At 37.4% G+C, this 12,372-nt stretch overlaps 4 protein-coding genes across 4 annotated transcripts; 2 read left to right on the top strand and 2 right to left on the bottom strand.

The window, feature by feature from the left end:
• Positions 1-753: 753 nt before the first annotated feature.
• Positions 754-3,421, bottom strand: LOC117637104 (ras-related protein RABA5b). Its single transcript, XM_034371897.1, has 2 exons — positions 2,944-3,421; positions 754-1,467 (listed from the first exon to the last, which is right to left on the bottom strand). The coding sequence occupies exons 1-2, from the start codon at positions 3,272-3,274 to the stop codon at positions 1,148-1,150; spliced, it is 651 nt and encodes a 216-aa protein (XP_034227788.1). The 5' UTR covers positions 3,275-3,421; the 3' UTR covers positions 754-1,147.
• A 1,483-nt stretch (positions 3,422-4,904) lies between these two features.
• LOC117638051 (cysteine-rich repeat secretory protein 55) lies at positions 4,905-5,811 on the top strand. Its single transcript, XM_034373133.1, has one exon. It carries the CDS (start codon positions 4,921-4,923, stop codon positions 5,725-5,727), a length of 807 nt encoding a protein of 268 aa, XP_034229024.1. The 5' UTR covers positions 4,905-4,920; the 3' UTR covers positions 5,728-5,811.
• Positions 5,812-6,430: 619 nt separating this feature from the next.
• Positions 6,431-9,570, bottom strand: LOC117637182 (asparagine--tRNA ligase, cytoplasmic 2). The gene is made up of 8 exons (XM_034372014.1): positions 8,970-9,570; positions 8,584-8,820; positions 7,836-8,429; positions 7,437-7,622; positions 7,276-7,340; positions 7,031-7,160; positions 6,848-6,906; positions 6,431-6,751 (listed from the first exon to the last, which is right to left on the bottom strand). The coding sequence occupies exons 1-8, from the start codon at positions 9,384-9,386 to the stop codon at positions 6,568-6,570; spliced, it is 1,872 nt and encodes a 623-aa protein (XP_034227905.1). The 5' UTR covers positions 9,387-9,570; the 3' UTR covers positions 6,431-6,567.
• Positions 9,571-10,731: 1,161 nt separating this feature from the next.
• Positions 10,732-11,876, top strand: LOC117637738 (EPIDERMAL PATTERNING FACTOR-like protein 9). The gene is made up of 3 exons (XM_034372725.1): positions 10,732-10,983; positions 11,351-11,436; positions 11,520-11,876. The coding sequence occupies exons 1-3, from the start codon at positions 10,908-10,910 to the stop codon at positions 11,694-11,696; spliced, it is 339 nt and encodes a 112-aa protein (XP_034228616.1). The 5' UTR covers positions 10,732-10,907; the 3' UTR covers positions 11,697-11,876.
• The last annotated feature ends 496 nt before the right edge of the window (positions 11,877-12,372 follow it).

Below are 12,372 nucleotides of genomic sequence, written 5' to 3'. Positions count from 1 at the left end.
AAGGAATTGTAAAAATGCAACTTGAACCATGCTTCCCATCCACCTCCTAAAATAGGGAGTCATCTAGGAGCTCCTAAATATGAGGAGAGAGAGAATTTCTAGTGGCTCTTTATAATTTAATGCTATTTTATTTTAATGAGTATTTCAAACCTTTATTTAATGCTAACTATTTTTTGTTTTATTTTTTAATAGAGATGGACCAATCAAAAAAGATTATAACATTTATGACTCTCTAAATTAGGGAGTATGGTTGGAGTTGAAATTTTTTTGAGAGCTCCTAAAATTATATTTTTAGCTAAGAAATAGAGAGCATCATTATTGATGCTCTTAAGGCATGTTTGCTCATGAACTCTCAAATTTAACAATAATGTACCCAAAACTTCTCAATTTTTTGCAATTTGATTCTAGCGTTAACTTCACCATCAAAATTTTCATTAATTGCCTATGTGACATGTTTGAGTCCCAACTATTCACTTATTTCAATGTTCGTTGAAGGGTATTTTCGGACAATCGGTGTCTTCCTGCCCAAACAGTACTTGTAGAAGACATCAATGACTCGAAAATACCCTTCAACTAAGATCTAAAGAAACGAATAAGTGGGACCCAAGCTTGCCACATAGGCAATTAACAAAAATCTTAATTGTGAAATTAACGCCGGAACCAAATTATAAAAAATTAAAAAGATTAGGGTACTTGATTGTTAAAATTAAGAGTACATGGACAAACGTGCCTTAAGGGTGAGAGTTTGGAGTATTAAAATGAAATGAACCCAATTTATAAAAAGTAATATACATCTCAAACATGCTTAAATTCCAATCCAACATAAAGAACTCAAATTGTTCAAAAATCAGATTTTGGAAGAAACATGTGGGTGTTTCCCATACTCGTATGTTTACCTGCTCCTTCATCACTGAAACCTATTGTTGAATTTACTCCCAGAACTCACAACACAATAAGAACTTCAAATTAAATAAAAAAAATAGTCTTATTGATGGCTAATCCCCAAAGACAGATTTGTGAATGACAAGCTCAGACATCAATAACCCTAGCAACCACCCTAACGATAACCAGGATAGAAATATTTGTTTAGGGCTGGGGAGAAAGAACAGTCTAAATAGAAATGTGAAACTTGGGTAATAGAGAGAGATCATCCAGCACAACACGAGAGATTCATCCGACTTTTCCTTGAGTCTGCCCCATTGTTCACCAGGTTTACTCGATTGACAGATAACTCGGCCTTGTAGGAATCGGAATTTAGGACTTTCCTGCTGACATTGCTGTAAATCTCCTGGATAACCATCTCGAAAGCCGTTTGAACGTTGGTAGCATTCAGTGCAGAAGTCTCCATGAAGAATAGGCCTTCTTCTTCTGCAAGGCTTTTGCCATCTTCCACGCTCACATCCCTGATATCCTCCAAATCACACTTATTTCCTACCAACATCCTTGCTACTGTTGTTTCGCAATGAGCTGCATAATCATTCAATTAAGCATTAACTATCTGACCCTTAATAGATTGGAGATATGAACATAAATTCTTCTTATCAATTCCAGGGATGGTAACTAGATGATAACAATCAGCACAATAAAAAATAAAATAAAAAAGCTGAGCAACCACAAATCAAAATGAAACTACAAAGATTACCATGTTGACATAAACCTTATATATTCAGTACTACGGCTCGTCACCTATCACTCAGAACTTTGTGGTGCCTTTGTTCCATTGACATTAATATGCCTTAGTTAAGTAAAGAGAAGAACACCTAAGCTAATGCAATGCAATAATAAAACAGAGTGTATGCCTTCCCTGGTGATTGCATATGTCAACAGTAACATGAGCATGTTTTCATCAAGAGGTATCCTATTTCCTAGCATGCTTGTGAAATTACCAATTAATGGGTTTTCCAAACTCAACGGACTTGCGTAAGAAGTATTACCAACCCAAAAAGTTTAAACAAATAAATGCAAACCAAGGGGTAGATACAACATGCTTTCTAAGAAGTTGTATAAATTAAGTATTAGCCACTTAATTAATACAAGTTCATCTATTATGTGCACACACAAAAATGCTACGAATTTGTATTTGTTGGATGGAATATTCTACGCAAGCCTATCAAACACTAGAAAAGGAAATTATTTCATCCTTTTACATAAAAAGACATCACCCTGATGCTTCTAAGGTATGTTTAAGTTCTAACATTTATGAAAAGATGACAACTAGTTTGGAAACAGTTGCCTTTCAATATGAATAAACAAACTCCATGTTAGGCAGCCCACAAATCATAAAACCCTGAATTAGTACTTCAACGCTTTACCTAACCTCATAAATGTTCAACCAAAAAAGCATCCAAATTTTAGTCCCTAAGAAGATCAATATAAAACACGTTCCCTCTTGACATTGGCACTAATATCAGCCACAAAAGTAGTAGCTGTTCCTCATTTGGGATTTTATGCACCCAGTTATTACAAGTTGTAACCAATGACCATTATCACCACCTATTGGGCACCCACATTAATCACCCATAAGAACCATCCATGAACACCACCAACATGAAGTCTGGCTTTATTCTCAGCAAAGCTGTATCCGGGGAAGCACATGTCCCCAACAAATTAGAAGCCTTTCTGTTCCCATTTATACAAAAGAAGTAAACAAGCAACACAGACAACAAATTGTCGTTTCCTTATTTAATTGCATCATGTACAATCAGAACCAGAGCAACTGTGAAAAAAAGTTAGTGGACATGTAACAAACCAAATAAAGCATCCACAAATTCGCAAACCAAAGACAAACATAGCTAAAAAGAATCGCTCTGTTACTGAAAATTGCATATCATCCAATCCAAAACCCACAAACATCTCTTCGTTTTCCCCACATTTTCTCACCAACTAAACATAAAAAGAGAGAGAAAAAACCAATCTTAACAAAAGGGGCAATCAAAAACTTACTGGTAAGCTCATCGAGCCAGCGCTTGACACTCTCAAAGGTGGTCTTCCTACTGATATCATAGACAATAAGAGCACCAACAGCGCCTCTATAGTAAGCAGAGGTCACAGCCCTGAAGCGTTCTTGACCAGCAGTGTCCCAGATCTGGGCCTTCACCATTTTTCCATCGATTTCCAATTCCTGGGTCAGAAACTCAACCCCAATTGTGGCCTTGTTGTTGGGGTCGAACTCGTTTCGAGCGAACCGCGAGAGCAGGTTCGACTTGCCCACTGCCGAGTCTCCTATCAGCACCACCTTGAACAAGTACTCTTCTCCTCCTACCTCTTCCTCCATTGGCCCGCTCTCTCTCTCTCTCTATGGGTTTCTCTCTCAGAGTCTTCGAGACTCTGAATTGCTTGGCCTTCCTATGATAAGGAGAGGTTTTGTGTGTCTGTCTGTGAGAAAGTGGAACTTCGGGTTAGTTTTGTAGCGCAGGAAATTAGCTTTGGACAAAGCCGCGTAATTGGCGGGTTAATAAAATTTTGGTGATTTTTTTTCTTTTTTTGGTTCTCTTTTATGGGTTTTGGGCTGGGCCTTAAACTCACTGAGTTGAGTGGGTTGTGGGCAACTCAGTGGTGAGTGAAAATATTTTATGCGACCGTCACATAAGAACGTAGTGTTATTTATTCATATATGATATGAAGCCTAATATAAATGGACTGTAACATTATGTGACGCTGTGTTGATCACCCAATAACTTTTCTTCAATGCCGGTGTTTGTTTGAGTTAAAAGTGGCTTTTATTGGCATGCGGATACAGGTTGCCTTTTTAACTATTGATATTGAAAGTCAAGACAGCTAGTTGTGGAGAATATTTAGCCTGTCTCTTGGTTTAATGGTAACGTATATGATCATCATGTGGATCATTTTGATGAAAAAAGAACACAATTGCATTAGAAGGAAAAAAAAAAAAAATCATGAACAAAAAATAGAAAGAAAATGGTGTCTCAAACATTATCCTAGCTGCACTTGACCATCACTGTCAAATTTACGTAATTATATATTGTTTCAAGAAAGTATGCTTTACGATGCTTAGAAAGGGGTATTGAGGTGCATCCCAAGGACAAATCTTACATAATCATTTCATTTTATTTCTTTAGATCAATCTATCAAATAGTGATACTATAATATATGTGATTGAAAAACTTAAAAAGTGATTTTTTTGGGTCATGAAAACATTTTATGCATTTTCACTTGGTTTCTTAGTAAGGATTTCGACGTATTTATAATAAAAACGCTTATAAGCAGAATGTGTGATTGGGAAAATACATTTCTTGTTGAGCGTCGAATTAGGAATTTAAATAAACAAAAAATAAAGATACACATACTATCTCAGAAATGGATGTAAATGGAAAAATAATATGGAACTTTCTTTCCCTTGATATATTCTTTATTTTTGTCTATATTCCTTTCTGGCAGTTCACAAGTAGAATCTTTCCAAGTAGAGAAGACCCATAAAGCAATTGAGAAGTCAATAAATCAGTAAGGCAAGCCCAAAAAGTTGACCATGAAATGATCAGACATTTCTTCCCGCAGACCCGTGCTTCAGTTTAATGGAGACACTTTCGTTTCTTATGATTTCCCAAAAGCAATTACATTATAGCATGTTTAAGCTTTTTGTAAATTTGATTTTCTAGTGCATTGTTCAACTAATCTAATACAATCAGATGTTTGTCAGTGCAGTGTAATCTTCTGTCTGCTTGCTCCTATTTCTGTGTAGTGGGTATTGAGTGTAACAAAATAGGAACCAAGGTCTCCTTCTAGAAGCAATGCTTCTTTTTTCTTTTTGGTGGTGGAATGTAGTGCAAAACCAACAAAGTCAAAATTGTCTGCAATGCAATGGTTTCTTCATCCACATCCACCACTTGACTGCTTGGTGGCTAATAAAAACAGCCTCGAATGAATCTTTCATCTCATGTAATGCTAGTAAGCTGAGCCGCAATGAAGATTATTAACTTGGCATGCCATATTCTTCTCTTGCTAGTTCTGATCTTCTTCTCTTGTTGCAGTGCAGAATCTCAAGACCCTTTGGGAGATTTCTGCAACGAAGATAGTACTAAAATAAGTAATGCTAGCCAAATATCAGCAAATATTGATACTTTATTGGCTCAATTGGTGCCCAAAACTGCTTCACTTGGTTTTTTTGCTACTTCCTATGGCAAAGGCCAAGACCGAGTCTTTGGCCTGGCTCAATGCAGAGGGGATGTTGTGGGCAGCAAAGACTGCTCTAGTTGCATCCAAGACGCTGCAAAGCAAATCCGCAAGCGCTGTCCAGACCAGGCAGATGCTCGAATTTGGTACGACTATTGCTTCTTGAGGTACAACAACAAGAGCTTCATTGGGAAAGTTGATACATCTTATGGTATATTGTACGGGAATGTCGATAATGTGACCGATCCCGAGAGCTTCAACAAAGAACTAGGAGCTCTGGTGGACAAGATTGAGGCACAAGCTGTTGTACCAAATAATGGAGGACTTGGGAAAGGTGAGACCAAGCTGTCACCATTTTTGACACTATATGCTTTGGTGCAGTGCACAAGGGACTTGTCTCAGCTAGACTGTTCTCAGTGCTTGGCCATTGCAGTGGGAAATTTCGGAACCTTTTGTGACAACCGCAAGGGTTGTAGAGTTCTATATAGCAGCTGTTATGTCAGATATGAGCTCTATCCATTTTTCTTCCCTCTTGATTCAAACAATACCCTGCCTGTGGCTGATAATAATTTAATGGCTGTAGTTTATGATCCATAGATTATGTATTCATGTATAGTATATGCTGGTTCAAAATAAGCCACAGCCAAAATAAGACAATCCAAAGGAAGAAGCGGCATAACAAATTCCATTAACATGTATGTATAATGTATGTGTGTTTTCTATGATAAAATTACAGCTTTGATAAGTATGCATCTTGAATCTTTTGATAATTATGATTTCATTTGACTTTGCTAAAAAGAGATGCAATTATAGAGATGGGTTTACTTGTGATTGGAAAACCAATCTAAGAATAATTGGTTGTGAGGTCATTTTCATCTCATTGCAGTGGGATCTCAGCCTCTCACTGATGGGACCAATTGCCCCTTTAAGACGAGAAAAACTTAGTTGCAACGGGGATAACGCTATTTTGCTATCCCCGACCAATAATACTATGCACTGTGGAATTGCTGTCACACATGTCACAACGTTATTGGTCGGAGATGGCAAAATAGTGCTATCCCAGTTTCATAGAAGTCTTTCTCCTTAAAACACAACCATTTGTTCAATTTTGCTCCAAAGCCAATGGAATGCCATGTTCTGGTGGAAATGGGTTTAAAGTGGGGCAAAGCGCAAGAAATTGTGTAAAGTTGGAATTATAATGATGGGTCAATTTTATAATGGTTGACATCAACATCCGCTAAAGATTTTGTAGACTAATATTCAAAGACAGTTCCAATTGCTCTGCCAAACTTCAGAGGAGTGCAGAAATTTTGTAAGGCTGCCATTCTGATTATAAATTTCCTTATTCGTTTACATGTATTTATATGTTTGTACTCAATGTATATCTACGGTTTTGTCACCCTTTGAGTCATTTACATGTTTGCACTTAGAGTTTGGCTAGTAGTTGGCTTTGCCATAGCTTCTGGGGAAGGGGATAACATCTCTTACATCAGTCAGGCCAGTGGAAAAGAGAACCATAAGATCAAACTCAAGACTGAATCCAGAGTGCTTAACAGTTCCATGCCGGCGAAGATCCAAGTACCATTCGTACTGCTCTCTTGCTAAGCCTAATTCCTTAACCCTGCAAACAAGAAACAGCAAATATGAGATTTATGTTTCCATGTTCACAAGAAAAGTAAGAACAGCCTTTTGGCCATGAGACTATGAATGCTAAGACCTTGTAGTTAGAATAGTGATGCGCTCCTCATTTTGGCTGCCAGAAATCAACTTTCCAGCCTGCAAACAAAAATGTCTTTCAGCTTGAAAATCAGTTTAAAATATATGTGGGATTTATAGGGATGGAGAAGTTCTGGTACAAGGGTCTTTCATGATTTTTTTTGAAAAGCAAGTATGAACTTACCTTCGGTACAACGATATCAAATGCTGCAACTGTCTTTCCATCATCATTCAGCCTTACATAAAATGGCTTGGCTTCTTTTGGATAATTGTATATGATTACAGGCTTCTTGTAGATCTCATCAGCCAAATAACTGCGATGCATGAAAAAATAGTTAGGAACCACCACAACAGCCGGAGCTGATATCCTTACCACATAACTGTGATATTGGCCTATTTAGATCATTATCACAATGTTTATATGCATACCTCAGATCTGCTTCTGTTAATGCAGCACCCCACTCTATTTTTGTATCAATTTTCTTCTCTGTAACCTGTCAGATTAAGATCAACAGAACTTCATAAATAATATCTGTGGAGAAAGAAACAATTGTACAGAATTACATCAAGGACCATTTTATGCAATCAACCTTCTTTATAGCATCTAATGCTTCGGTGTAGGAAATTCTTTCAAAAGAACTTGAAATCACCGAATGAAGACGATCAGCTCTGGTTTTGTCGATTCGTTGAGAGACAAATTTCATATCTTCATGACAGTTTTCTAATACCCATTTGCAGAGGAACTTGAGAAAGTCATCTGCACAATTGATTGCATCCTGGAAGCTCCATAGGATATGGTTAGGTTTGATTAAAAGTATGTAACTCACAGGATCACATCAAACTATAGGAATCAAAGATAACAATTCAAAATGACAAATGATCTTCAAGAAATTTGTGTGCTTATAATCTGTATTAGACCAAAATTCAATCATGCCAAAAGCATTAGCTTATACCTCTAATTGTCTTGACCAAAAAAAAAAAAAAAATACCTCTAATTGTGAAAATGCCAATTCAACTTCAAACATCCACATCTCTGCAGCATGTTTCGGGGACTCCTCTTTATCTGCTTGAAATCTGGGACCAAAGGAGTAAACATTTCCAAGGGCACAAGCATAGCTCTCCAGATGCATTCGACCAGAACAGGTTAGATAAGTTGGGCTGGAGAAGAAATCCTCAGAAGATATAACATTGTCAACCTTTTGAGAAGTTTTTGGTTTTGTTTTTTCTCTTGCTTCCAACTGTGATGCTAATTCATTTGCTTTCCTTAAATCCTGCACTGCAGCATCCAATGCTTCCTTATTGCTATCAGTCCTCTTGAGTTCCTCTACCAAGTTACTTTTCTCCTTCACAGCAGCCTTAATAACATCTAGACTAACACCTTCAAGTTCAGCAATGGCCTTATGATGAGGCTTCTCCTTTTCACCTGCTTTGCCAAAAAGACTACTAACCTGGAACTTTTCACTGAATCCTTTACAGTCTGTGGTCGTTAGAATCGGTACTTGCACACTAAGGAAACCATGGTTTTGACAAAATGTGTGAGCTGCAAAATCCAGCGCATTGCGGATTCGCATAACAGATGCCACCTAAATAAAGCAGAACATGTGTTAGACCCCAAAGACTTAAGCTACAAATCAACAATGTATACCAACGGAATATGTCAAACACTTACCTTCCACAACAGATCATAGTTAGAAAATTTAAACAAAGACAACCAAATAACAAAGAGATACAAATTACCGTGGTTGTTCGAGCTCGAATGTGGCAAAAATCCCTTAACTTATCCAAAGGCACACGTTTTTTCGCTAATGAATACTTGCTGTAATCTACTGTTCCAATATGATGTACTTTATCCACTCTCAGCTCGATAACATTTGTACCATGTACCAAAGACTGCTGGAGCAAACCTTCCACTATGATACAAGTTCCAGTATGCAAGAGCTGGCTTGGTGGAGCTAGTGAGGATTCAACAACCACCTGAGAGAGACATTCAAAATGTGCCATATTAAATTCACTATTGCCAATACAATTTCGTTATATATATATATATATTTATTTATTTATTTTGGAGAATCCCCCAGAATAAGATTTATATACATATCAAATTTATTATTATTCGCATTTACCTGAAGAGTTGCAACACAAGAACCATCACTGACTTTCAAGAAGACAGTGGAAGGAGGAGGGGGCTTATGAACCGCAGCCTCCAGCTTTTCGCCAAGAGGGTAATGGCCGCCGCTTCCTCCCAAGATCTTCACAATTGCTCTTAAAAATGGTATCCGAGACTGAAGAATTTCGGCACAGCTGACATCTGATCTGGGTTCAGGTTCATCCGGCCTATGATCACCAACTATAAGGGGCACAGGCTCTTTCCTGACCTCCTTGGAGGACTTCACCCACCCTCCAACCACAACTCTCTCACCAGCCAATTCTAGGCCACCATCCCTTCTCTCCAATATGGTTTTCAATAGAACCCGGTTCGAGTACTTGAAAGTGGTCAATTGGGTTGAGACAGTAGCTGCCATTGCTTGTTCAGATTCCATTTTCAGAGAAAGAAAGATTGAGAGCTAAAAGAATGAAATGGTTAATGGGTTGCAGAGCTGAAATGAGATTAGAATGGTGAAGATGGGATTTGGACATGGTTGTTGGAGGTGATATAAGAGAAGAGGTTGGATGCTTTGCTTGGGAGGGTCATGAGTCTGAGGTTTTGAGTTTAGGAGAGGTTGGCATGAAGGAAAGGGATTGTCCCTCAGATTTGACTTGTGCAGGTTTTTTTAGATTGCAGAGAAAGGCAGAGAGGTAGAGAGGTGTGGGAGGCAAGGTATGGTATTCTTCAAAGTTGGGCATTCGCGGGAATTCCCAAACTTGCTATAACCGACTTTAACCGTTTTCCAAATTTTTGGTCACTTGTTAAAAGGAAACCCTAGTTGAAAGGAACATTTGTTTACTAATCTGCTTAAGACAACCAAAGATTGTATCTACGTACTAAATAATTGAATGTCTAATTTTCAAAACTTACACGATATAGATTAGTAACAGTCGTTTACCATGCAATGTTGATGTAGTGAACGTTGAAGAATATACAGAGTCTCACGTCAGAAACTTAAGAAAATATAAAGTCTCGTATAATGAATAGTTCCACACCTAATAACATTGAGGCCTTTTGTATAAAATCTCTGGTGATTAAGTTTGAGACAATATTGATGTTGCTAATAGTAGATCAAAAATCCGTCCTTTTAAAATCTTAACAGTGAGCCTAAAAATAAATCGTACATACATCAACAATGAACCAATGTCAACTGCTGACAACATTTCTCTAATGGAGAGTATGGGTGCCTCGTGCCAACGCAAATCTCGAAGTATACATAATAGGACTTCCGCCAGCACACCAAAGGGAAAAAGAAAGAAGAAAAAAGCCTAGCGAAGATGCTGCTTCCAAAATGTACATCTATGCTAGTGGGGAAAAAGTTTACACGAGAAGCAAATCTAGAAACACCATTTCCCAAGTCTGAAACTTTTGGTTTCAAAATTGGTTCTTTGAGAATTGTACATTCAGTCAACATGTTTTATTTTACTTTCTTGTTCGGAAAATTCTGGGTCCTTCTGTGCCTTGGGGTCCAATAAAAAAAGAAAGAAAAAAGAGACCTGGTAAATTCTAGTATGTGTAAACCACATGATTGGTATTAGAGTCCAGAGACTATACTGTGGGGTAAGATTTTTGCCACCACGCTTCTAAAGACAAACAAATGATTTGCCAACTTAAAATCCCCCTTTTACCCTTGAAATTATAATGTTTGATTATCATAATTTATGGGCATCTTGGTCATTCTTCAAAAGATTCCCTTATATAGGGACCAAATCTTAGGTGTGTCTCCTCTGAGTCTCTTCGTCAGTGCTGCAGCCTATCTCTTGTAGTAGCTGAGTAGCTTAGCTGCTTTGCAAAACCTCTCCCTCTCCTTCCTTCCTCTCTCTCTTATCCTTCTAATATATTGACCACAAATATTTCATCTCTCCAATTCAAAGTTATTCCAAAACCAAAGGAAAAAAAAAAGAGAGAAGAAGAAATGGCCAAATCTGCAACAAGACCTAAATTACTCTTACTATTCTTCACATTAATCTTTGCAGCATATGTTTTACAAGGTTAATCATTACTAGCTCTTTCCTTCTTACCCTTTTCTTTCTTTAAATCTTCCACATCTACACACACACTTTTCTTCTTAGCTCTAATCTTTCATTATATGCACTTTTTTTCACCAAATTTTGCTGTCTTTTGAAAAGTATATATGTTGCATATGTCTCTCTCTCACTGTTGGGCATTTTCCAAATTTGTTTGGATTCAAATGGGAGCCAATTGTCCAAAATTTTCTTCCCTTCTCTTTTCTTTTCTTTTCTTTTCTTTTCTCCCAACCACCAAATCACCAAGCATTGATAGAGCATTATGTATGCCAACTTGCCAAGTTTGTTTTGAAAATGGCAACATTTGATTCTATGTTAATTTTTGCTGCAGGATCCAGAACCCAAGTAGCAGCACTTCCACACCAGCAAAGGGTCTATGATTCTTCTCCCCCACAAGAAGAACAACAACTTAAGCAGGTGAAGAATTTATTGACAAGCATATGCAAATTAATATTTTTCTACAATTCTGCTGATAATTGCTTATCATTTTGAGGGTATAGAGCAGGAAGGAAACCATGAACTACGCAAGGAGATTGATGATTGGATCCACAGCCCCAACATGCACTTTTAATGAGTGCAGAGGGTGCAAGTTCAAGTGCAGAGCAGAGCAAGTGCCAGTGGAGGGAAACGACCCAATTAATAGTGCCTACCACTACAGATGTGTGTGCCATAGGTAAAAAAAAAAAAAAAAAAATCTGATAGAGATCATTTCATCATCATCACATTGTGAGTTTGAGAGTCCCATTTTTGCTGGTATGGCCAGAATTAAGTTAGTGGGGGGAGTAGAGTGTTTAATTTGGATGTTGTAGTGTATGCTCTGAATTTCAATGATGAAAAGGCTCATGAATTTTTGTTAACCTTCTTCCTTCATCCTCCTTCTGTTTTTTTTTTTTTTTTGGGTAGCATTGTATTTCTGTTTCTCTTTGTGTTAAGCTGCCATACTCAGAACTCTGAAGTACTACTCAAGCAACGATACAAAAATATCCATGAAGAGACAAGGAATATAGTTGTTCATTTCTTTCTATTTTCTACTTCATGTTTTGTTTGTATTTCCCATATGTTGATGCTACATGGTAAATCGCCATTTTATATATCATTAAATCCTCCAACTTTATATTCTCCCCCCCTATGGGATTCTAGGCAAAAGAATCTTAACTTCACGAGTTTTTAACTTTAATGGTAGAGCACTTATCTGGTATTAAATTTTAGCAAGAATTCAATTTTCGTCCCCATATACCCAAGAATCATATTGCAGTCCAAGGGGGTAAAATTAGTGTACATGGTAAATTCCTTTTAAAATTTTACTTGGCAAATACAATCAACAAAGAGAGCCTAAACCCTTGTTTCTTTTGA

The sequence above is a fragment of the Prunus dulcis genome, chromosome 8, assembly GCF_902201215.1.
Source record: "Prunus dulcis chromosome 8, ALMONDv2, whole genome shotgun sequence".
Classification (NCBI taxonomy): domain Eukaryota; kingdom Viridiplantae; phylum Streptophyta; class Magnoliopsida; order Rosales; family Rosaceae; genus Prunus; species Prunus dulcis.
The sequence above is the reverse complement of the archived record's forward strand: the minus strand, read 5'-3'. Positions and strand labels throughout refer to the sequence as shown.